This window comes from Mesoplodon mirus (assembly GCF_964341445.2).
Source record: "Mesoplodon mirus genome assembly, chromosome: 1".
Lineage (NCBI taxonomy): Eukaryota > Metazoa > Chordata > Mammalia > Artiodactyla > Ziphiidae > Mesoplodon > Mesoplodon mirus.
In genome coordinates, this window is record NC_138976.1 from 71,376,732 (window position 1) to 71,403,754 (window position 27,023).

At 35.7% G+C, this 27,023-nt stretch overlaps 1 protein-coding gene across 4 annotated transcripts in view; it reads right to left on the reverse strand.

Moving 5' to 3' along the window:
* JAK2 (Janus kinase 2) overlaps positions 1 to 27,023 on the reverse strand; it is a 252,887-nt gene that overhangs the window by 34,034 nt on the left and 191,830 nt on the right. For all 4 annotated transcript variants that reach the window (XM_082605232.1, XM_082605231.1, XM_082605229.1 and 1 more), the window contains 5 exons: positions 25,313 to 25,430; positions 14,474 to 14,619; positions 4,352 to 4,673; positions 3,456 to 3,575; positions 1,458 to 1,615 (listed from right to left, as the gene is read on the reverse strand). In XM_082605232.1, coding sequence (XP_082461358.1) covers positions 1,458 to 1,615; positions 3,456 to 3,575; positions 4,352 to 4,673; positions 14,474 to 14,619; positions 25,313 to 25,430 — 864 coding nt within the window. The remainder of the gene's footprint in view (positions 1 to 1,457; positions 1,616 to 3,455; positions 3,576 to 4,351; positions 4,674 to 14,473; positions 14,620 to 25,312; positions 25,431 to 27,023) is intronic.

The window sequence follows — 27,023 nt, forward strand, 5'->3', positions numbered from 1 at the left end:
CTTTAATATTTAATATAATACCAAAGTCTAATAGAAGACCCATGGCAAGCAACAAAGACTACTAATTTTTTAAATTTGCTACATGTTTAACTGAAGCTGCACATCTTGAAAGAAATGTAATCTACATGAAAGCAAGAATTATCTGTTTCACTTATCACTGTATTTCTCATACCTAACCCAGTGCCTGGTGCATATTAGGTACTCAGTAAATGTTCTACAAATAAATGAAAGAATGGATGGATGGATAATGAATGAATGAATGAATGAATGGTAGGAGTTTTTAAAATACTGAATATGTAAATTATAGAATGTTCAAGTAGTGCAACTTTTTTCATATCAACTGTACTTCTTAAACAGACATTAGGTATAGGTCAAATCAGTCTTAAATACCAGTCAGGACATGATTTCTCAAATAGTTAAGGATAGGTTAAGGTAAAAAACGTATGCTCAAAATCCCAGATTGTTTCTTCTGCTCAAGTCCTTCAGACCCAGTGCCAATCATAAAGCACATCCTGGCTGAAAGATAACTAGGACTTGGGGTAAATAGATGTTGTGCATGATAGCTGGTTTTATCCAGTGTTAAAGTAAAGGTTTACAACTGTGTGTATCAACACGGTAGCTAGTAGCCACATGAAGCTATTTACAGTTGACCCTTGAACAACGTGGGTTTGAACTGCACAGGTCCACTTATTCGCAGATATTTTTCAATAGTAAATACTACAGTACTGCACAGTCTGTGGTTGTTTGAATCCAAGGATGCAGAGGAACCACTGATACAGAGGATGGACTATAAGTTATATGTGAATTAACACCTTGTGTTGTTTAAGGGTCAACTGTAAATGTAAAGTTATTAAAACTAAATTAAATTTAAAATTCAGTTCCTTAGTTGCACTAGCCACATTTTAAATACTAAATAGCCACATGTGGCTAGCAGCAATTATTAAACAGTACGGATATAGAACATTTTCATTTTCATCACTGTGGAACATACTGCACAAAACTAGTCTAGAAATATGGATATCATATACATTTTGTGTTCAAAGCTTTCAGTAGAAGGAGATGGATTATCCAAAAATAATGATGATTATCAAATTTTGCACTGTGGCTCCTCTGCAGTATTTCCAAATTAATGAAACATAAATTGGAGGGTTTAAAAAAAAATTAACACTGAAGAATTAATTAAACACACCTAGGGAACTAAATATCAAACTTATACAGCAAGTTAGTATTATAGAATGGGATACAGATAGTAAGTTATATTCTAAATAATTCTAATTATTATGTAGTCTGATTGGAAATAGGCTTTCATTAAAAGCAAAACAATTTCCGTCAGATTAAGATAATATTTCTTTCCTAAACCTCCTAAACCTAGGTATATCATTCTGTTGTGTAAAATCTTCTATGTAAATACCTCATTTACTTTAAAAAAATTTACTTTTAAAGTCTGTATTACTCACGAAATTGGCCCATGACAGTTGCTTTGTATATTTTCAAGCACCATTGGAGGTGCTACTTCTTTACAAAGATAATGATGTGCATCTGCAGTTAACCTGTAATACCCATCAATTAATGACACGAAAGACAAAGCTTCTCTTAATGACCTAAGTTCAATTTCCTAAGAGGAGAAAAGAAAAAGAAGAAAATTATTTTCACTCCATGTTGTTAGATAATTCTTCTAAATTAGTTTTCTTCTAAATTGCTCAAATGTCTTTTAAGGCTCCCAAATTACCCAATATGAATTACAAATTCTTGTGTCTGATATTTAAGACCCTCTCAAATATAAGTTTATCATGCCTTTCTAGTTATAGTTCACTCTACATCCATAATTTTATTGTATTTTCCAATACACCTATTAGACAAATGTGCTAGTCATCTTAATTATAAATCTATCTAATCTGATATAAAAGTTGGTATTAATTAGAAATACTGAAAAAAGTTGAAGGAATGATCAACTCCCAGAAAAACAAAAAGTTGTATGTACAAGAATGGAAATGTGATCACGGTATAATGCTTGGCTCAGCAATATTTAGTCACAATGAGAACACAGAGTATGGACTTATATCAAAAGTTATAATAAGGAGAGAACTGTGTGAGGTATCTGACTGTAAAATGTATCTAGCTAACACAAGTAGGCCATAAAAATAGGTACTGTAAAAGATACCATAAACAATGTAAAAGACTTGGCGAACTGCAAACCTGTACAACAAAGGATTAATACCTAAGAAAAGGAAGGCATGTTGACGAAAATGAGTTGCAAGTTTTATAATTTTGGTCATATAACCCTGAAATGGCCTGGTAGGTAAGTCATATAGATACTTAAGTTAAATAAACAAATAACATTAATATGACGTTTAAGCTCCAAGTACAAGAAATATCTGAGTTAAAAAGAAAACAGAGCCAGAAAAATAAGCAATTTAAGAGCAGAGTATAAAGGAATTCATTTCTTCCCTTTCAATTAAAGTAAGTGGGATGTCTGAAGCTATTTTGTTTTATTTTATTATTATTTTTTTTGGCCACACCATGCAGCATTGGGGATCTTAGTTCCCCAACCAGGGATTGAACCCATGTCCCCTGCAGTGGAAGCACAGAGTCCTAACCACTGGACTGCCAGGGAATTCCCTCTGAAGCTATTTTAAAAAAGAGAAGGGGTTAATCTTTTAGAATCAAACATGTCTCACAGTTTGGGTAGGGATCACTTGGGATTGGTTTACATTTTGTTATATAAAGAGGTGGTATGACTAGAATTACGTACATCTCTATTGGTAAAAAAGATTATACAGTTGTTCCTCCATCCCTCCATATCTCTCTCTCCCTCCACAGATACCAAAATCCGTGGATCCTTAAGTCTCTTATATAAAATGACATATTATCTGCATAAAACCTACCTACATCCTCCCATATACTTTAAATCATCTCTAGATTACTTATAATACCTAATATAATGTAAATGCTATATGAATAGTTGTAAGTACAATGTAAATGCTATGTAAATAGTTGCCTGCATGTAGTAAATTCAAGTTTTGCTTTTTGGAACTTTCTAGAATTTTTTTTCCTGAATATTTTCAATCTGCAGTTGGTTGAATCTGTGGATATGGAACCCACAGATACAGAGGGTCGACTGTAGTGAGGAATGAGCATTACAACAGGGAACTAGCACAACTGGGGCTGGGGGTGGGGGAGGAGAGGGCAGGAGGTAACTGGTGCTTTTGCTAATTATGAAAATGACTGAAAAATACATTAACGTACAAGACACTCTACGGGAAGATAGTGTTGGTAGTGATACAAAAAGCTAGATGTAATCAAAAAGCTTACTAAATTGTTGTTTATGTTTACAGCTCTATTTAAAACTATAATCAACATCCCTATAAGAAAGTAACTTTGGTATTAAGATTCTGAAATACTTATTTCTGACAACTGTAAAACATAACCATTATTTAATGATAAAGCAAACTTACTAGACTTTTACCATCTTGCTTATGAATAGTTACAATTCTGCTTTCATTTGAGCCTTCTTGGTTTGCTTGTTTAATACTGACATCAATAATATCAGGAAAATCACAATATAACTGTAAATCCTGTAATTAAGAGCAGTTGATATTAAAAACAGGTAGAATTTATAGAGCCATTTTAAAACAAGACTCTTATGAAGGAGATTTCATTCCAAATTCTTTTTTAAAAGTATTGATACCAATAGATAAGCATTAAATGGGATTCTCTCCCCCAATAATGTAACCCTAAAACTAAACTGTATCTTGCTTTCACTTAAAAATGAGAGCATTAAAGGGTGCCAGGAATCTAAAGTGTGGTATAGTACCCTTCAATCCAATCAACATTAATAGAAACCAATGCCAGAAAATTGAAAGTTTACCAAACAATGAAGATTAAAAAAATATATATCAGATAATATCCTAAGAACCACATAGATATGAACAAACTTAAAATTTGTAATGCAAACAAAAACTAAATTATTTAACAAGTATACATCATAAAATCAATAAAAATTAATCTTTTCAAATTAAATTTCATGATTGTGCTTCATATTATCAATAATAGTAAAAGGAAAAAAGGAAGCAAAACTACCTTAAACATCACTCTTAGAATTCAAGAGTGAAACTACAAGAACACCATTACTAATTATTTAGTCATAAAAAATTAAATAAAATGCCATTTAAGAACAATGAGAAAAGAACTATAGGTAAGACCTTGTTGGCAACACGTTATTAAAAACTTCCATTTGTATCAATGGGAGAAGAGAAGTGCAAGACCACGTTTCAAATGACTAAAAGTACTTTGCTTTTACAGCCATTCTACTTAAATTAACAAAGAATGAGAACATATCATTGAAGATTACCTGTTCTGTCAGTGTCTCACTTTCTTTATGTTTCCCTCTTGACCACTGAATTCCACCGTTTCCAGTTATTATAATGGTTGCAAAAATCTCCTCACCTGAAGGACCTCTTCCAGGTTCTTTTACTTCAAATTGCTCTGTGTAGAAGGCAGACTGAAGAGTTTCCAGATTTATAAGATACTTAAGTTTCAAGTTTCTGGCAGTGGCTTTGCAATGGCTGAATTGCTCAATAAATCTGCGAAATCTGTACCTTATTCGCTTCCTTGTCAAAATATGATAGTCTTGGATCTTTGCTCGAACACATTTTGGTAAAAATGTCTTGTAGCTAGGGGTAAAGAGCATACACAAGGGCAGAACAAATTGGAACAAAACAAAATTAAAAGAGAAGTCACCACCTTTCTCCATAATAAGTAAACAGCACAGTAGTCAAATGGAAAAAAGTGACAAAGCCACCATCCATATAGTATAAAACCTTAAGGTTTTGTTTGATGATGTGAAATGCATTTACAAATTCTGAGTCACCATAAATTTTTAGAGCAAGAAATGTTAATTTTCTTCCCTAATGAAATGAAGACATAGTCTAGTTAACACTGGAGTCTAAAAATTTATTTTCTCTGATTATCTTATATACCATTTTTTGGCTGTACTCTAAAATGTATCTGAATTCTGGAAACTGTTACATTTTGTTAGATGCTACTGATATTCATTAGGTAAACACACTTCTTTTGTAGGCATTATTTTTCTCAGGCAAGCTTCAATAACTCCTAATAACTCCTTTGCAATCAAAACATTCCATTTGGAAATGTTCTGAATCTTTTGTACTTCCATCTCTATGTAAAATATCCTAAGGAAGGTAGATAACTTATTTCTCTCCTGCTCAAATGTCTCACAAATGAAAAACATTTTATTTCTGAAGCTACAACTGTATTAAATTTCCATGCCTTCACATAAGCTAATCCTTCTTCCCATCACCCATCTCTTATCTGGTTAGCTCTTACTCATTCTACAAGTCTCAGCCCAAGCATCATCAAATCCAGGAAACCTTTCTGGACCTCTATAACCACATTAGATGCTACTCCCTTTGTATGACAGCATTCTGTGCACCATTCCATAATATCACTTACCACATTCTACCGTACCTGAGTGATGGAGCTGACTAATGTCTAGACATTATTGTTACATTTTAAGGATTATTTGTTAAACAGCACTGATTATTAAACAGTGATCATTAAAATTTAATTTAAATAAACTTACAAATTAAGTATATTTAAAATATAGGTAATGATTACTCAAAAGGCATCACTTCCTAATTATTTTACATTTTTAATTTTATTTTACATTTTGCTACTATCTATGCTTTTGAGGTTATAAATGTCTATCATATCCAAGTGGTGGAAAACGTTTGCTATTCCTCATGTCTTTTCAACTCTTCATTAAGCGATGTCAGGTTGATACTCTGAAACTGGCCACAGAGAGGGTTTTTAAACCATGGATATCAGCAAAAATTACAAACAAATCAGACTTTTTTTAAGAACTGGTTGTTAAACATTTACCAGCATACCACTGCTTACTTACTCCCTTTCCCTCTCTACCCTAATCCCCTTAAGGAACTCTCAGTTTTTTACTCAAGTAGCCAAAGCTGCTGGAGAAAGTCATTTGACAAGGTAGATAGGTTGCATCATAAATTCTTGATCACCAATTTCAAATAGGCTTTTATCACTGCCATCACTTTTATGACATTTCTCTGTTCAATTAATTTTCCCAAGTCCCACAACTATGTCAAACCCTCTCCAATATCCTCAAACCTCCTACCTTTCTTTTGCCTTAAACCTCAGCTACATTTCTCTTCACTTTCGGCAAATGACTTCACCTCTTTCTTAGGGGGAAAAAATAAAAAAAGCTTCTCTAAGTAGAGCTCCCTCAATATCTTGCTAGCAAACTTTCATACATCTGCACTCATTCTCTCCTCCTTCCCACCTGTTACAATAAATAAGGTATAAATCTGTTAAAGCCATTCCTTTGACGTGTACTTACTTACCTATACCCCCTCTTTTCCTCTAATATATATCCACCCTCTGGGGAATTTTACCCTATCTATTATTTCTCTTCTATCCACAAGTTTTAAAAATACTAATGTTCTTCCTATCTTAAATGTAAAATTTTCTTATCCCTCATCTTCCTCCAGCTACAGCCTAGCTGGCTTCTTTTTGAAGTTTACATAGCCATTTCTATTTTCCTTCCTTCCATTTACTCCTTAACTCACCCCAATCTGGCTTCTGTTCCATCATTCCGTAGAAACTTCTCTTGCTAAAATCAAGAAAAACTTCCATGTTGCTAAAACCAAATTCCTTGTTCATTTTACTTGTCATTTTTCAGCAGCATCCAACACTGTTGATCATGCTCTCCTTGAAACTGTCTCCCCTTAGCTTTCCTGATTTTCTTCCCATCTCTTTGGCTACTCGTCAATCTTCTTTACAGGTTCAATCCCCTTTAGCTAGTGATAATTGTTGGAGTTCCTCAAGACTTAATTATGGGCCCTCTTCTCTTCTTATCTATACTTTCTTTCGCACTAGATACTCTATATGCAAATGACTATGATATCTCTAGCTGTAGCCCAGATCTCTAAGCTCCAGACCCATATCTTCCACAGTCAAGTCAATTTACCCTTATAATATGGATGTCTCAAAAGTGCCTCAAACAATGTGTCAAACCAAACTCATGAGTCCCCCTAACGTCCTGCCCTGAAAGATCCTCTTACAGCATTCCCTATCTGAGTACACAGCACTACAGTTCCCCTATTTCCACAAGCCCCAGAAACTCAGGAATCACCCTCATACCACCTCTCTGTCAACCCCCATTATTCATTCAATCCATCACCATTTTCCTTTGATTTTACCTTCTAAATATTTCTCTAATTTGCCCATTTTTCTCATTATTAACCCAATCAACTGCATCTCCTGGAGGAACTACTGCAATGGCCTTACTCTCTGGTTGACCCACATTTCCATTTTCTCTTCCAACTCTCTGATTTGTTTTCTACACTGGTGTGGAGTCATGGGGATATTTTAAAAACACAAATCTAATCTTTTTACCCTTGCTTAATACTCTTACATCGTTTCTTAGTGTTCTTACCCTTATCAACATGTCGCTAAGGTTCTACATAGTCTGGTCCCTGCCTCATCACCTACTAACTCTTTGAGCTCTAGTCATACTGACTCTCTTCATTCTTCCTATGGTCCCTTCTGCTACAAGGCCTCTTCCATGAGCCTCTACTCTCCACCTCCATCACTTACCTCTCTCCACCCACTAAATTCTACTCATTTTTCAGATATCAAAAGTCACACTCCTTTCTTTTTCATGGCAATTATATATTTGTAGATAAACAGATATATAAAATTTAATGAAAGTCTGGATAGCATATAGGAGAGCCTCAGTAAGTGTAGGGAAAAAAAAACTGAAAAAGCTTAAAAATACAATCAGAATACAAGTGATTCCTACTTTATCTCCTTCTGTCAAAAACTTTAGTTATACCAAGAGCCTTAATAAATTTGGATTACAATTTACATAAACACCAATGGCTACTTGATTTAACAAGGCTTTGAAAGCTTATCTGGAGATAAAAAGAAGAGTTTAAGATAACAAACTACGAGTCTTTCCACTTTGATCCCTGGAATAAAGGACCAGACATACATCCTTTGCTAACACCACAGTAATGTATGATTTCTTAAATATAGTGAATCCACTTTGATGTCATGCTATCCGAACAAGACTTGTTAGAAACACTAAAATTTTTCAAGAGACACAGTTGTTAACTCTTGAAGCATAAAAACATTTTTCCTGATGTTTTTCTTATATTGAATTTTTAAAGTAGCCTAAAATTCAGGCTCTAAAAGTTCTAAAATTAAGCCTTGCCTTATTATACTATTTTTGTACCATAAAATGAAACCTGCATCTTATTATTACAATTGGAGTAGGCCACTGGAAACTCTAATATTTGCTTAGTTGTCTAGAAAGGGAGTCTAGTGATATGAGGTATATAATATACCTCAGTTGCTATGTAAGTGGCCTTGGCCTTGGCCTAGTGTTCGCAAATTCAGCAGGGTCTCCTTTAAACTCTTCCCATTTTCCAGCTCTCTTCTTCCCACCCTTTAGCAAACTTAGTATTTTAAAGAGCAAATGGAGAATGAAAACAGAAAAATCTTATTTGTTTCCTTTATTTTCTGTACTCCAATACCTAAGCCACATGTCCAATTAGGAACTGGCATACAAAAGAGTAAGTATCTTATACATACACATGCACAAAGAGATGTACAAAGACATATTGATATATACAGGTACATATGTACACACAGAGGCATGTGCTCACAGACACAGATGCACCTAACACACAGAGATGTATCTTACATGTATATATTTTTAAGTCTGGGAAAGAATATGTTTTTAGTTATACTAGTCAGAGATCCATACTCTACTGGATATTTCTAGGAACAAAGAACCTTATTTCATTCTGCCAAGAACTAATCATTCATCTGTTCTTCCATTATTCCTGAAAATTTTAAAAATGAGTAGAGTTCCTTGATTGTTTCTCAGAAATGAGCTGGAAGTGAAAATTCGGAAAACATCAGTGAGTTAAATTACATTAAGAAGTCAAACAAATCAGGCATGTTTTTCCTTCAGTAGAGGCATAAATTATTTATCTAATATTAAAATATCATGGTACCGAAGACAAAGGAAAATACAGATAAATTAGATTACTTCAAAATTTAAACTCTTGTGCTGCAAATAATCCTTTCAAGAAAGTGAAAAGAATCCACAGGATGGGAAAAATATTTGCAAATCATAAATAGGAGAACCTACATCTGGAGACCTGTATTCATAATATATATAGAACCTTTACAACTCAATAAAAAATATTGAATTGTACAATTAAAATGACTGAACTTTATGACATGTAAATTATACCTGAATAAAACTGTTTTAAAATATCATGAAATCTTATCAATATAATGAATATAATGAATATCTTCACAGTTTTAAAAGTAAAATAAAGGAAAAATGATGCAGAATTCTGCAGATGCCTTTATATCCTGGTAAAGATAATCAGAGAAATACAATTTTTAAACATTCACTTGTTTTAGGACACTAGACTTTGGACAATATTATGGTCTCCAAAGCATAAGTGTTCTATCATAGCTTAAGCCTAGAGATGGCTTCATATTTAAAAACTCATTTTCAGTGGCTCAAAGCTTCTCTGTTCTTCAACTGTGTTCCTTTCAATTCCTTCAGTTTCCATTAACAACACCTAAGATACTTCTTCCCTCACTCCATTCTACTATGGTCTTGCTATAGCAGGTATTCAATAAAAAGTTGTTAAATGAATGAATGAATGAACAAATGAATAAGTTACTATCCTAAGAGGTGTTTGTATTTTAATAAAGATCAAGGCATTAGTGGAAAACAGAAATGTTTTCATTTTTCCTTTAGATGTTGGAATCTTCAAGACACCTCAGTGAGTTCCTGAAATCATACACTATGGCCTGCACCCTTAGGTTAAGGACTACCAGACATCTGAAAATAAAACAAGAATACCTAAAACCAAAGAGGGAAACACAGAAACTGATAACCTGTTAATTGGGTATTTAACTGTTTTGAGGGCACTCAGCAAAGGAGGGAATGAAGCCAGTTATTGAGAAAAGGATTTCTAGGAATAAAAGGAATTTTAACCAGATCATGACATCCTCAAACTTCTAATCAGGTAAGCATGTAATATGTAAAACAAATGTTTAGTCTTCAAACTTCAAAAAACAATCAAAGCATTCTTATAATAGTCATATATACCTTTAAAAACAGTAGAAGTTTTATAGCCATTAAAGCTGGGCTGTAGGAGTAGTTTCAAAAAATCATATAGGCTTGACTGTCAGAATTCAATTTGCAGAAGAATAATTTGGAGAATGTGGATCACTTGTACAAGAATCTGCTGGATCTGTTATAAGATGAATAAGGTCTGAGGAGCTAATGTAAAACATGGTGACTATAGCTGATAATACTGTAGTCTATTATTGAAATTTGCTAAGACAGTAGAACTTAAATGTTCTCACCAAAAAGAAAAAAAAAAGATAAATATGTGAGGTGATGGATGTGTTAATCAACTAGATAGAGGGAATCGTTTTACAATGCATATGTATATATACCATGATGTACACTTTAAATATCTTACAATTTTATATGTCAAATACACCTCAATAAAGCTGAAATTTTAAAAAATCTCCTACAACACTTGTAAAAATTCATATTTGTAGGCATCACCTCAGATTTACTAATTCCAACTTCTTGGGTTAGAGCCCAAGAATCTTCTGTTTTAACAGGCACCTCAGGTGATACTAATTCAAGTAAAATATGGACCACTACTTGAGAAATACTGACTCAATTATTTATACAGACAATTTGTGCTTACCAGAAATTATGCCTCCAGGTGTTCTTTTCATTCCTTTGAACTTACCTAGTCTTTTCAGAATGAATGAACTAAATAATAAATAGGTTTTGAACACCTATTAAAACCAAGCAGAACCTTGTGGGCTCCCACCCAAGTACAAATGCCCCTCTTGTACATAAAAAAGCTGAAGTCTCCCAGGACTCCCTCAGTCACAAAGAGCAGGCCCAAGAAATTAATAATTAGGACAATAGAGTCACAGAATCTTTCAGTGTCTGATGTACATTCCTGAGTTGTACAGATACTATAACTGCCACCAGAGGGGAAGAGCTAACTGCATGATGACCAGACTGTGACCATGACATAAGCTGCTCCATCTTGAGAAGTACTGAATCTATGGCTAGCACAATTCCAAGTACAAGCCTCAAGAGAATGGGAATAACACTATTGCTCTTAATAATCTGTATTGGGCTTCCCTGGTGGCGCAGTGGTTGAGAGTCCACCTGCCAATGCAGGGGACACGGGTTTGTGCCCTGGTCCAGGAAGATCCCACATGCCGTGGAGCGGCTGGGCCCATGAGCCATGGCCGCTGAGCCTGCGCGTCCAGAGCCTGTGCTCTGCAACAGGAAAGGCCACAGCAGTGAGAGGCCTGCATACTGGGAAAAAAAAAAAAAATCTGTATCTTTGTAGGCTTCAAAATAATTGTACCTTGCTCTACCCATATATGTAAGTGGGCAACTAAAATTGCCGGCAAAGAGATGCTACAGACCCATGTTGACATCTTCTACTCTAAGAATACAGCACACCCTATGTCAGCATGAAGAAGTTACAGAAGACAGACCTTCACCCATAATCCCATAGAAATGGAATGATGTCTGACAGCGGGAATTTGTAGGCAGCTCTTTGCAGGAAGCAACCCTTTGCAGGAAGCAGCTCTCTGCAGGGGACCCCTTTTGTCTTGTCACTTTAGCAAAGCTATATTTTAACTAGCCTCCAGCCCAAGCATATCCTTCAAATCTTTTGATCACCCAACGCCTCGTCTAACCTGTTGATACTTTTCTTAGATTTAAGAGGAAGAAATGAATAAGTAATTAAGAGATGATAAGCTCTTTTCCCCAGCTTCCCCTTCAGTAATCTCATGAGCAAACTGTGTGAACAAGATAGCATCTAAAGAAAGATCACTAGGAGTCGACAAACTCACAAGCAGTGGGAGATGGTGAAGAATGTGACCCCTGCCTCAATGACAGACTGAGATTACTTCCCCTTTCTCCCTTTAAAAACTTTCATGGCTGAGCAGAATATTTGGAGGTGGTTGTGGGACACAAGTCTGCATTCTTCCCAGGTTGCTGGCCTCCAGAATAAAGCAATCTTTCCATTCCTACAAGCACTCGTCTCTCAAGTATTGGCTTTCAAGCAGTGAGCAGCCGAACCCGAGTTCAGTTAACACTATGATATTTTCTGTAGTACTCCAACTCTTTCAGTAATTTCTTTTAATTATACAATAAATAAGTACTCAGAATGTAATGTACTACAGTTAGCATTGCTGTATGGTATTATTTGAAAGCTGTTAAGAAGGTAGATCCTAAGAGTTCTCATCAGAAGGAAAAGATTTTTTTCTTTCTCTTTTTTTTCGATCTATATGAGATGATGGATGTTAACCAAATCTAATGTGATAATAATTTCATTATTATGTAAGTCAATTTGCTGTACATCTTACATTGTTACAATGCTATATGTCAACTATATTTCAATAAAACAGGAAAAAGAAAAAGGAAAAAATAATGATTTCTTTTATCTCACAAAGTACATAAGGAAGAAAAATTACTCATATAATATTTAATTATTATAAAATCAAAAAATAAAATACCTAGGAGTAAAGTTACCTAAGGAGGTAAAAGACTTGTATTCAGAAAACTATAAAACACTGATGAGAGAAAATGAAGATGACACAGACAGATGAAGATATACCATGTTCTTGGATTCGAAGAATTAATACTGTTAAAATGACTATACTACCCAAGGCAATCTACAGATTCAATGCAATCCCTATCAAAATACCAATGGCATTTTTCACAGAACTAGAATAAATAATTTTAAAATTTGTATAGAGACACAAAAGACCCCAAATCCCCAAAACATTCTTTAGAAAGAAAAACAGCTGGAGGAATCACTCTACCTGACTTCAGACTATCCTACAAAGCTACAGTCATCAAAACAGTATAGCACTGGTACAAAAACAGACACACAGATCAATGGAATAGTATAGAGAGCCCAGAAATAAACCCACACACTTATGGTCAATTATTCTATGACAAAGGAGGCAAAACTATACAATGGAGAAAAGACAGTTCTAAGCGGTGCTGGAGAAACTGGACAGCTAGATGTAAAAGAATGAAATTAGAATATTCTCTAACACCACACACAAAAATAAACTTAAAATGGATTAAAGGTCTAAATGTAAGACCGTATACTATAAAATTCCTAGAGGAAAACGTAGGCAGAACAGTCTCTGACATAAATTGCAGCAATATTTTTTTGGATCTGTCTCCTAAAGCAAAGGAAATAAAAGCAAAAATAAACAAATGGGACCTAATGAAACTTAAAAGCTTTTGCACAGCACAGGAAACCATCAACAAAGTGAAAAGACAACCTACTGAATGGGAGAAAATATTTGCAAATGATATGACTGATGAAAGACTAACATCCAACATATATAAACAGCTCACACAACTCAACATCAAAAAATAAACAACCCAATTAAAAAATGGGCAAAAGAACTGAATAGACATATTTCCAAAGAGGAAATGCAGATGGCCATCAGGCACATGAAAAGATGCTCAGTATCACAAATCATCAAGGAAATGCAAATCGAAGCCACAATGAGATATCACTTCACACCCATCAGAATGGCTATCATCAAAAAAAAAATGCGTAACAAATGTTGGCAAGGGAGGAATGTAAATTGGTGCTGCCACTGTGGAAAACAGTATGGAGGCTTCTCAAAAAATTACAATTAAAACTACCATATGATCTAGCAATTCCACTCCTGGGTATACAGCCCAAAGAAACAAAAACACTAATTCAAAAAGATACATGCACCCCAATGTTCACAGCAGCATTATTTACAATTGCCAAGGTATGGAAGCAACGTAAGTGTCCATTAACAGGTCAATGAATAAAGAAGATGTGGTAGTATACATACGTACATACGTACATACATACACACAATGGAAAACTACTTAGCCATGAAAAAGAATGAAATTTTGCCATTTACAGCAACACGGACAGACTTGGAGGGCATTATGCTAAGTGAAATAAGTCAGACGGAGAAAGACAAATACTGTATGGTTTCACTTATATGTGGAATCTAAAAAATACAACAAACTAGTGAATGAAACAAAAAAGAAGCACCTCACAGATATGGAGAAGAAACTAGTGGTTACCAGTTGGGAGAGGGAAAGGAGGAGAGGATACTATAGGGGTAGAGGGAAAAAAATGATTATGGGATTATATGAAATCATGTGTTTGGAACTTTTGAAAATTGTAAAGCACTATAGAATTTAAAGAATCATTCAATAAAAACAAAAACAACCCACACCAAAAAAAAGTATGTGCAAACACGGAAAACACAAATAACTTATACAAAAACTGTAACTGTTCATATTTATGAATATGGATTTACATAAGGAGATTACCTGACAGAGCTATAGATGTCCAGGGGGGTCTGATCCTTTTCTTTGGCTATTCTCATCATATCTAACACCGCCATCCCAAGACATTCTTCCTGTGTTTCATGAGTAACAGGTACTTTTATCCATCCATGCAAAAAATCATGCCTCCACTAAAGTAAAAAGAAAAGAAATTTAGAGGAAAATATCTCATTAGTTTCACTATCACATTTTAATCTACTGTTGTATTTTAACCTATAACGTAATTTCCAGAATATATGCATTTAAAAAGAACAAAAACTCCTCCCTTGATTTTGAAACATTTTGCCATAAAATTTTAGAAGTTCTTTTGCAAATTGAAACTGATTTAAATTGGGTTCCCAATTATAGAATATATATATGACATCAATCTATTCACTGCTTATATCTTTAATTATAACTTCTACATCAAAATTACCTAAATTAAAATAGATATTAATTAAATATATACTGAGTTCCAAATATGCTCAAAGCATTATACTAAGGATTGTTTTGGCCTTAGTAACATGTGGCCTCAGCCTCCAAGGAGACTAAAATGTAGCAGGGATGTGAAACAAGTAAACAAAAAATTATAATGACAGACACTGTATAGTAAGTACCACAGAACAGATACTTTAAGAACATAAAAGAAATTGAGATTATATCCAGTAGGAGTAATTAGGGAAGGTTTCACAGAAAATTTTAAATTTCATGTATTCTTTGAAATGAAGAAATTGTTGATGAACACAAAAGAGGATGAGGAAATAGAAGAAATGACACAAAAAGAAAGCACAAGGCATGTTCAGAGATGTGAAGTAGTTTGGTTGGGGCACACAACTGTAAGGGAACAGAGTGAATTAAAACCTGGAAAAGTAAGTTGGGGTCAGACTACAGCTACCCTTCAATGACTTGATCCTAGAAGCAACACAGAACCATTTTCTTAAAAGCATCCGTTTCTTTTTTTTTTTTTAATATATTTATTTATTTTTGGCTGTGTTGGGTCTTCGTTGCTGCACGCGGGGGCTACTCTTCGTTGCAGTGTGCAGGCTTCTCGTTGCGGTGGCTTCTCCTGTTGCGGAGCATGGGCTCTAGGCGTGCGGGCTTCAGTAGTTGTGGCTTGCGGGCTCAGTAGTTGTGGCTCACGGGCTCAGTAGTTGTGGCTCGCGGGCTCTAGAGCGCAGGCTCAGTAGTTGTGGCGCATGGACTTAGCTGCTCCACGACATGTGGGATCTTCCCAGACCAGGGCTCAAACCCATGTCCCTTGCATTGGCAGGCAAATTCTTAACCACTGTGCAACTAGGGAATTCCCAAAGCATCAGTTTCTAAAGCATCTTTTTTTAAAGCATCAAGCCTGTTTCATTGGTAGAAGTAGCAATGACAGAAGTGCTTTAAGAAACTAAAGTATTCAATGAGACTCTTTAAGAGGCTGCAGTAATGGTTCAGATATGAGATAGTAAGGATCTGATGTAGAGAACAGAAGACAATAAAAAGAGTCTGAAAAATCTGCCAACTTCATAATTATATATAAAGAATGAAGAAAAGAGAAAAAGAGAAGTTCCAAGATTTTGATCTGGATGATTTAAGGACATGGATAAAATCATACTGGACAAGTAATGGGGAGAAAGAAAGGGATAGAAGGTTAAAAGCACCAATATTCTAAAAATAATAGCAATTTTCTTTATAAGAAAGGTAAAAGCCATAATATTGGCTGAAATACCAACCAAGGTTTAAACTAAATAAGAGAAATAAAGGATCTTCTATATTTTATATAGGTATCTCCCTTCTTTGCTATGAAAACATCTCATTAAAGTTTTACATGAATTAAAAAAAAAAAAAAATTTTTACTAAAAATATGCATTTAAAAGTATATTTGTTTAATATAATATGATATCACTTACAGGTGGCATCTAAAAAACAGGGTACAGGGCCTCCCTGGTGGCGCAGTGGTTGAGAGTCCGCCTGCCGATGCAGGGGATACGGGTTCGTGCCCCGGTCTGGGAGGATCCCATATGCCGCGGAGCGGCTGGGCCCGTGAGCCATGGCCGCTGGGCCTGCGCGTCCGGAGCCTGTGCTCCGCAACGGGGGAGGCCACAACAGTGAGAGGCCCGCATACCGCAAAAAAAAAAAAAAAAAAAAAAAAAAAAAAAAAAAAATAAAAAACAGGGTACAAATGAACTTATCTACAAAAACAGAAATAGAGTTACACACGTAGAAACAAACTTACGGTTACCAGGGGCTAAGGGGGGGAGGGATAATATGGGAGACTGGGATTGACATATACACACTACTATATATAAAATAGATAACTAATAAGGACCTACTGTATAGCACAGGGAACTCTACTTAATACTCTGTAATGGCCTATATGGGAGAATAATCCAAAAAGAGGGGCTATATGTATATGTATAACTGATTCACTTTGCTGTACCTGAAACTAACACAACATTGTAAATCAACTATACTCCAATAAAAAAATTTTTTTTAATATATTTATCTTTCTATTAACAAATTAGAAACATTTTTGTATAAGAAAATATATTACTTAAAAGACACAAACAATGAAATAACCAGTGTTAACCAAATCAAAGGCCTAAATGTCTGTAATACAAAATTAATTCATAAAAGGAGTTAGATTTCTTTTTGCTCAATTTCAAATACTTATTTCACCACATATTTGAAAATATGCAAGTAAGTCATTCTGATTAAGAAAGAGCTACAGATTAGCGATGACAAGGTAGATTATTTTTAATAGCTTGCTTTTGTTTCATATACTATGTAGGACCAGAGGATAATAAATTCTGTTTATGAGGATATTCTATGGTACTCATGACCCAAAGATAAAATTAGTGAGAGCAGTGCTAACAACATAATCAACCAAATATCCATTAGAGAAAAGTTACAAATGAAATACAGTCCCAAATGCCAAAGCATATTATTTTAAACCAGCCTTCCTACTTCCTGCAGTATGTATCAATAAAAATTTTCTTTAATTAAAACTGCAGAAAAGTAGTTTTTCATCTGGGTAGCCGAAAACAACATTTGAACCAAGAAATTTTATCTGCATTCAGCCAGAAAAATAAGAAAACAGTTACAGTCACAGAATCAAAGATGAACCAAGAAAGAACATAAAGTAAATATCCACTTTTTGGCTGAACATACAGGAATTAATTAAAGGCTACTCACATGGCAACAGTATATTTATTGGCTGAGTAGAAAAATTTGATGATATAAGGACAATCTTCAGTAGAAAAATGAATTTAAAAGGGCCATCTCGGGACTTCCCTGGTGGCTCAGTGGTTAACAATACGCCTGCCAATGCAGGGGACGGGTTCGAGCCCTGGTCCGGGAATATCCCACATGCCGCGGAGCAACTAAGCCCGTGAGCCACAACTACTGAAGCCCACATGCTTAGAGCCCATGCTCCACAACAAGAGAAGCCACTGCAATGAGAAGCTCGTGCACTGCAATGAGGAGTAGCCCCCGCTCACCACAACTAGAGGAAGCCCATGTGCAGCAATGAAGACCCAACACGGCCAAAAAGAGCCATCTCACTTTTGGCTTTTATTTGCTTACTGCTTCCAAATCTATCTTTCTACAATACTGTCTTTTATACTGTGCTTTAAAAACTTTAGTGGCTGAACTATTTTTTCAGTTATTTTATAATGTCAACGTTTTCTTACAATCTGGTGACATCACTGATCAAATCTGCTATATTTAGTCTATAATATGCATAAAGTCTAACCTGATATCATACAATCTGAGAATAAGTTAATTATTACCTTATTTATTTTCTAGGCATGGATTTAGAGAAATAGAAACATCAAGTAATAGAAAATTGCATGTGGTAGTGTCTAGACACAATTTTGGATTCTACTGTGAAATTATTTTGCCATCCTAAATAAGAAAATCCCTCCTAGGAAGACAAAACTGGAAATCACCCATAATTTTTCTAGATCAGAAGTATGAGATGTCATAGTACTAATATTAGGGTACTAATAAAGTAGATCAATGAATAGTTTAGGAAAACTTGCCTTATTAATGGAACTTAACTAGCATTCCATCAAAATAAACCAGATCTGCAGAATAGATGAAATAATATAATTCTAAAAGCAGTATAAGGTCATAACTTCATAGTACACTATTCTCAGAGGCCTGTCTCTTTTCTTTTTTTTCTTTTTTTATGCGGTACGCGGGCCTCTCACCGCCGTGGCCTCTCCCATTGCAGAGCACAGGCTCCGGACGCACAGGCTCAGCGGCCATGGCTCACGGGCCCAGCCGCTCCACGGCATGCGGGATCCTCCTGGACCAGGGCATGAACCCGTGTCCCCTGCATCAGCAGGCGGACTCCCAACCACTGCACCACCAGGGAAGCCCTCTCTCTTTTCTTAATGACTACTGAAACAAAGGAAGCTGTAAAAAGTTGGTTTTCAAATGGTTTTTGACAAGAGCAACAAGACCATTCAACAGAGAAAGGATAGTCTTTTCAACAAATGGTGCTGAAAAAACTGGATATCCACATGCAAAACAATGAAGATGGAGCCTTACCTTACACCATACAAAAATTACCTCAAAACATAAAATTGTCATTATATGCAGATGACATGACACTAGATGCAGAAAACCCTAAAGACTCCACACAAAAACTACTAGAACTGATAAAACGAATTCAGCAAGGTAGCAGAATAAAAGATTAACATACAGAACGGTTGCATTTCTTTACCCTAAAAATGAAATATCAGAAAAGGAACATTAAAGAACAATCCCTTTTAAAACCACATCCAAAAAATAAAATAATTAGGAATAAAGCTGATCAAGGAGGTGAAAGACATATGCTGAAAACTATAAAACATTAATAAAGGAAACTGAAGATGATTCGAAGAAATACAAAGATATCCCATGCTCTTGGATTGGAAGAATTAATATTATTAAAATGGCCATACTACCCAAAGAAATCTACAGATTTAAGGCAATCCCTTCAAATTACCCATGATATTTTTCACAGAACTAGAACAAATAATCCTAATTTTTATTTTTTAGTTTTGGCTGTGCTATGCAGCCTGCAGGATTCTTAGTTCCTGACCAGGGATTGAACCTGGGCCCCAGCAGTGAAAGTGCCAAGTCCTAACCACTAGACCACCAGGGAATTCCCAAATAATCTTAAAATTTGTATGAAACCATAAAAGACCCAGAATTGCCAGGGCAATCCTGAGGAAAAAGAGCAAAGCAGGAGGCATAACCCTCCCAGACTTCAGACAATATTAAAAGCTACAGTAATCAAAACAGTATGGTACTGGTACAAAAACAGACATGTGGATCAATGAAACAGAATATAGAGCCCAGAAATAAACCCACACACCTACAGTCAATTAATCTTCAACAAAGGAGACAAGAATATACAATGGAAAAAAGTCTCTTCAGCAAGTGGTGTTGGGAAAGTTGGACAGCTGCATGTTAATCAATGAAATCAGAAGACACCCTCACACTGTATATACAAATAAACTCAAAATGGCTTAAAGACTTAAATATAAGACATGATACCAGAAAACTCCTAGAAGAGAACACTGGCAAAACACTCTCTGACATAAATCATACCAATGGTCAGTTTACCAAGGCAATAGAAATAAAAGCAAAAACAAACAACTGGGACCTAGTCCAAACTTACAAGCTTTTACATAGCAAAGGAAACCATAACACAATGAAAAGACAACCTACAGAATGGGAGAAAATACCTGCAAATGATGTGACAAACAAGGGCTTAATTTCCAAAATATACAAATAGCTCATACAATTCAATAACAACAAAACAAATAACCTAATTGAAAAATGGGCAGAAGATATAAAGACATTTCTCCAAAGAAGACATACAGATGGCCAACAGGCACATGAACAGATGCTCCACATCATTAATTGTGAGAGAAATGCAAATCGAAACTATGAGATACCACCTCACACTTGTCAGAATAGCTATCATTAAAAAGTCTACAAGTAACAAATGCTGGAGAGGATGTGGAGAAAAGGGAACCCTCCTACACTATTGGAGGGAATGTAAGTTGGTGCAGCCACTATGGAGAACAGTATGGAAGCACCTCAAAACTAAAAACAGAGTTGCCATATGATCCAGCAATCCCAGTCCTGGCATATATCTGGAAAAACTATAATTCAAAAAGATACAGGCAGGGCTTCCCTGGTGGCGCAGTGGTTGAGAGTCCACCTGCCGATGCAGGGGACACAGGTTCGTGCCCCGGTCCGGGAAGATCCCACATGCCGCAGAGCGGCTGGGCCCGTGAGCCATGGCCACTGAGCCTGCGCGTCAGGAGCCTGTGCTCCGCAACGGGAGAGACCACAACAGTGAGAGGCCCGCGTACCGCAAAAAAAAAAAAAAAAAAAAAGATACATGTATCCCTATGTTCACAGCAGCTCTATTCACAATAGCCAAGACATGTAAACAACCTAAATGTCCATCAACAGATGAATGGATAAAGAAGATGTGGTACATATATACAATGGAATACTATTCAGCCATAAAAATGAAGGAAATAATGCCATTTGCAGAAACATGGATGGATCTAGAGATTATCATAGGAGTGAAGTAAGTCATACCACCTAGAGTAATGAAAATAAAAACAAAAATAAACAAATGGACCTAATTAAACTTAAAATCTTATGCACAGCAAAGAAAACCATAAACAAATGAAAAGACAACCCTCAGAATGGGAGAAAATATTTGCAAACGAAGCAACCAACAAGGGATTAATCTCCAAAATATACAAATAGCTCATGCAGCTCAATATAAAAAAAAACCAAACAACCCAATTGAAAAATGGGCAGAAGATCTAAATAGATATTTCTCCAAAGAAGACAAACGGATGGCCAAAAAACACATGAAAAGATGCTCAACATTAATTATTGGAGAAATGCAAATCAAAACTACAATGAGGGGGGCTTCGCTGGTGGCGCAGTGGTTGAGAATCTGCCTGCCAATGCAGGGGACACGGGTTCGAGCCCTGGTCTGGGAAGATCCCACATGCCGCGGAGCAACTAGGCCTGTGAGCCACAACTACTGAGCCTGCGCGTCTGGAGCCTGGGCCCTGCAACAAGAGAGGCCACGATAGTGAAAGGTCTGCACACCGTGATGAAGAGCGGCCCCCACTCGCCGCAACTAGAGAAAGCCCTCGCATGAAAGGAAGACCCAACACAGCCAAAAATAAATATAAATACATAAAAAAACCTTCCCTCTACTTAAAAAAAAAAACTACAATGAGGTATCACCTCATACCAGTCAAAATGGCCATCATCAAAAAATCTACAAACAGGGGCCTCCCTGGTGGCGCAGTGGTTGAGAGTCCGCCTGCCGATGCAGGGGATACGGGTTCGTGCCCCGGTCCAGGAGGATCCCATATGCCGCGGAGCGGCTGGGCCCGTGAGCCATGGCCGCTGAGCCTGCGCATCCGGAGCCTGTGCTCCGCAACGGGAGAGGCCACAACAGTGAGAGGCCCGCGTACCGCAAAAAAAAAAAAAAAAAAATCTACAAACAATAAATGCTGGAGAGGGTGTGGAGAAAAGGGAACCCTCCTACACTGTTGGTGGGAATGTAAATTGGTACAGCCACTATGGAGAACAGTATGGAGGTTCCTTAAAAAACTAAAAACAGAGCTACCATATGAGCCAGCAATCCCACTCCTGGGCACATATCCAGAAAAAAACCATAATTCAAAAGGATGCATGCACCCCGATGTTCACTGCAGCACTATTTACAATAGCCAGGACATGGAAGCAACCTAAACGTCCATTGACAGAGGAATGGATAAAGAAGATGTGGTACATATATACAACAAAATATTACTCAGCCATAAAAAGGAACAAAATAATGCCATTTGCAGTGACATGGATGGATCTGGAGATTGTCATACAGAGTGAAGTAAGTCAGAAAGAGAAAGACAAATATTGTATAACACCACTTATATGTGCAATCTAGAAAAATGATACAGACGAGCTTATTTGCAAAGCAGAAATAGAGTCACAGATGTAGGAAACAAACTTATGGTTACCAAGGGGTTGGAGGTGGGATGAACTGGGAGACTGGGATTGACATATATATACTACTATATATAAAATAGATAACTAATGAGAACCTACTATATAGCACAGGGAACTCTACTCAGTGCTCTGTGGTGAACTAAATGGGAAGGGAATCTAAAAAAGAGTGGATATATGTATATGTATAACTGATTTATTTTGCTAGGCAGCAGAAACTAACACAACATTGTAAAGCAATATACTCCAATAAAAATTTTTTTAAAAAATGAAGTCGGGGGCTTCCCTGGTGGCGCAGTGGTTGAGAGTCCACCTGCCGATGCAGGGGACACGGGTTCGTGCCCCGGTCCGAGAGGATCCCACATGCCGTGGAAAGGCTGGGCCTGTGAGCCATGGCTGCTGGGCCTGCGCATCTGGAGCCTGTGCTCCGCAATGGGAGAGGCCACAACAGTGAGAGGCCCATGTACCGCAAAAAAAAAAAAAAAAAAAAAAAAAATGAAGTCAAAAAGAGAAATACAAATACCATATGATATCACTTATATGTGGAATCTAAAATATGACACAAATGAACTTATCTATGAAACAGAAACAGACTCACATAGAGAACATGTGTTTGCCAAGGGGGAGTGGGGGTGAGGGAGGGACGGAGTGGGAGTCTGGGGTTAGGAGATGCAAACTAGAATATATAGAATGGATAAATAACAAGGTCCTACTGTACAGCACAGGGAACTATATTCAATATCCTGTGATAAACCACAATTGAAAAGAATATAAAAAAGAATGTAAATATTATATATGTATAAATGAATCACGTTGCTGTTCAGCAGAAATTAACACAACATTGTAAATCAAATATACTTCAATTTTTAAAAATTATTTCAAAATGAATCAAAGACCTATATATAAGAGTTAAAACCATAAAATATAAAAAAATAAAGGGGGAAAGCTTCATAATACTGGATTTGGGAATGATTTCTTGGATTTGACACCAAAAGCATAGATAACAAAAGAAAAAATAGATAAACTGCATTACATCAAAATTTAAAATGTTCGTGCATCACAGGACACAATCAACAGTGAAAAGGCAACTCAAGGAATGAGAGAAAATATTTGCAACTCATGTATCTGATAAGGCGTTAATAACCAGAACACAGAGAGAACACACAGAACTAGACAACAAAAAAACAATCTGATTAAAATATGGGCAAAAGACTTGAACAGAAATTTCCCCAAAGAAAATATAAAAATGGCCAATAAGCTTATTTTAAAAATGTGCTAAATCACTAATCATTATGGAAACGCAAATCAAAACCACAACGAGATACCACTTCACACCTATCAGAATGGCCATCATCAAAAAAGCATAAAGTAAGTGTTGGTGAGTATGTGGAATGCTGTGTGCTGCTGGTAATAATGTAAAACGGTGCTGCTGCTATGGAAACAGTATGGCAGTTCCTCAAAAAAATTAAAAATAGAACTACCATATCGTCTAGTAATCCCACTTCTGGATATCCAAAAGAATTGAAAGTAGGGTCTCAGAGAGATATCTGTACACCCATGTTCATTGCAGTATTATTCATAAGAGCCAAAAGGTAGAAGCAACCCAACTATCCAACAAGAGATGAATGGGTAAACAAAATGTGGTACATACAATAGAATATTATTCAGCCTTAAAAAGGAAGGAGATTCTGACACATGCTACAACATGGATGAATCCTGAAGACATTATGGTAAGAGAAATAAGCCAGTCGCAAAAGAGTAAATACTGTATAATTCCACTTATATGAGCTACCTGGAATAAGCAAATTCATAGAGACAGAAAGTAGAAAGGTGGCTGCCAGGGGTCAGGAGGAGAGGGAAATGAGGAGTTATTTTTTAATGGGTATAAAGTTTCAATTTAGGAGGATGAAAAATGTTCTGGAGATGGATGGTGGTAATGGCTGCAGAACAATATGAAGGTACTGAATTAATGCCACTGATTTGACCACTTAAAAATGGTTAAAATAGTAAATTTTATTAAGTATATTTTACCCCCTCACACACAAAAAAGTTGGTTGCTCTCATATTGCAAAAGAGAAATATTTTTCAATTTGTTGCTCACAAACTGAACTAGCCCTACTACACATGTTAGAAATGTGAGCTATGAGGATCTGTGAGGTTATTTCCCATGATATTAGCAGATCTGATTCAGAACTTCTTGATCTGATACCTTGGGGATATCAAGAGTGTATCTTTACACAAGAGCACTAATCAAGGCAATAGATAAAAGCATTTAAAAATGTTCAAAAACACCACAAAAATTTAACAATATTAATAAACAACTGGAACACAGTTCTCAGACTAAGTATCAACAACCAGCCACCTTCCTATGAGGGGCTACACAAACTACTATAGTTCACTTTTTATGCAATTACTTACTTTCTTCACATTTCACGACCCACTAATTAAGTCTGAAATTGTTTAGGAATTTTAAAAAATTTTTCTCTAAAGAAATTTCACTGTCCTATATTCCAGCCACTTAGGTCTACATGAATCATGTTGTAAAACTCAGTCGAAACTTGTGAAATCCTTAAAATGATCTAAAGCACTAAAATAAAAAGAAAATTCAAAAGGGGCAATTCTAGGAATCTTTATAAGATAGATTCTATTATCCATAAACCATGGGATTAAAAATTAGTGATAAAAGACTCAATTTTGTTACCTCTCTGCACCTGCTATGCAGACAGAACATCAATTTTCCCATATGTGAATATTTTTCTGATTAAGAGATACATTTACATGGCCAGATATTTATCATTTAACAGATATACATACCTGAGCAAAAAGGTAAGACATGACAAAGTCATCAAGAAGAGGAGCTTCAGCACCTCGAGATATTCCATGCCTATAGGTTCTGTTGCTGCCATTACAATACCAGTAAGGAAAGTAAAATCTATGAGAAAATTAAAACAATCAAAAAAATCAGTCAGCCTCCGACAGTTCTAATATAAACACACTGTATATATATAACCACTTCCGATCTACCAAAAGGTATTATCCCATAATCAGAAAACACAACTAACAGTGTTAAATACAAAGTGAGGACAAAAGGAAATATGGGTAAAGCCATGGTAATAATACAGCCAGAAAATACAAGAAACATAAGTTTAAAATCCATATTCTGCCTTCTTCCATGAACAGAACATAGAAGCAAATAATAGAAAATAGAGAAATGTAGAAATGAAACATTAACAAAAAAAATTTTAGTATGGACACCAGGGGGGAAAGCGGGGGGGTGGTAATGGTGGGATGAATTGGGAGATTGGGAATGACATATATACACTAATATGTATAAAATAGATAATTAATAAGAAACTGCTGTATTAAAAAATAAAATAAAATTCAAAAAAAGTTTTTAATGTAATTCTAGGAACATCAGTAGAGGAATCTGAAAATGCTAATTTGGTGTGAAAACAAATAATTGCTTCTTCTTTACAGAAACAGAGATTACATAAAAAAGAATGAAATAATGCCATTTGCAGCTACACAGACAGACCTAGAGATTATCATATTAAGCGAAGCCAGTCAGAAAGAGAAAGACAAATACCATATGATATCACTTATCTGTGGAATCTAAAATATGACACAAATGAACTTATCTATGAAACAGAAACAGACTCACAGACAGAGAGAACAGACTTGTGGTCGCCAAAGGGGAAGGGGAGTGGGGGAGGGTTGGATTTTGAGTTTGGGGTTAGCAGATGCAAACTATTATATACAGAATTGATAAACAAGGTCCTACTATATAGCACAGGGATATTCAATATCCTGTAATAAGCTATAATGGAAAAGAATATGAAAAAGAATATATATAAATATGTATAACTGAATCATTTTACTGTACACAAGAAACTAACACAACATTGTAAATCGACTATATTTCAGTTAAAAAAAATGGAGGTTACAAACTTGTCCTTCAGAGAAACAAACAAATTCTATATTGCTTTTTTTATTTACAGCTCTACTGAGATATAATTCACATAAAGTTCACTCATTTAAAGTATACAATTCAATGTTTTTAGTATATTCAAAGCACTGTACAAACATCACCACAACCTAACTTTAGAACATCTTTATCTCCCATAAAAGAAATTCCCTACCCAAGCCACCCATATCTACTCCTCAGCCCTAAGTTACCACTAGTCTACCTCTATAAATTTGTCTATTCTGGATATTTTATATAAATGGAATCATATAATATGTGGCTTTTTCTACCTTCTTTCACTTAGCATAATGTTTTCAAGGATCATCCGCATTTATAGCAGTATCAGTACTTCATTTCTTTTTATTGCCCAATTAAATTCCCATTGTACGGATATACCACATTTTGCTTAACCATTCATGACTTCACGGACATTTGGTTTGTTTCCATCTTTTTGCTATTGTGAATAATGTTGCTATGAATAATCATACACAAGTTTTCTTTCCTGTGAATGTATGTTTTCATTTCTCTTGCATATATACCTAGGGTGGCACTGCTGAATCA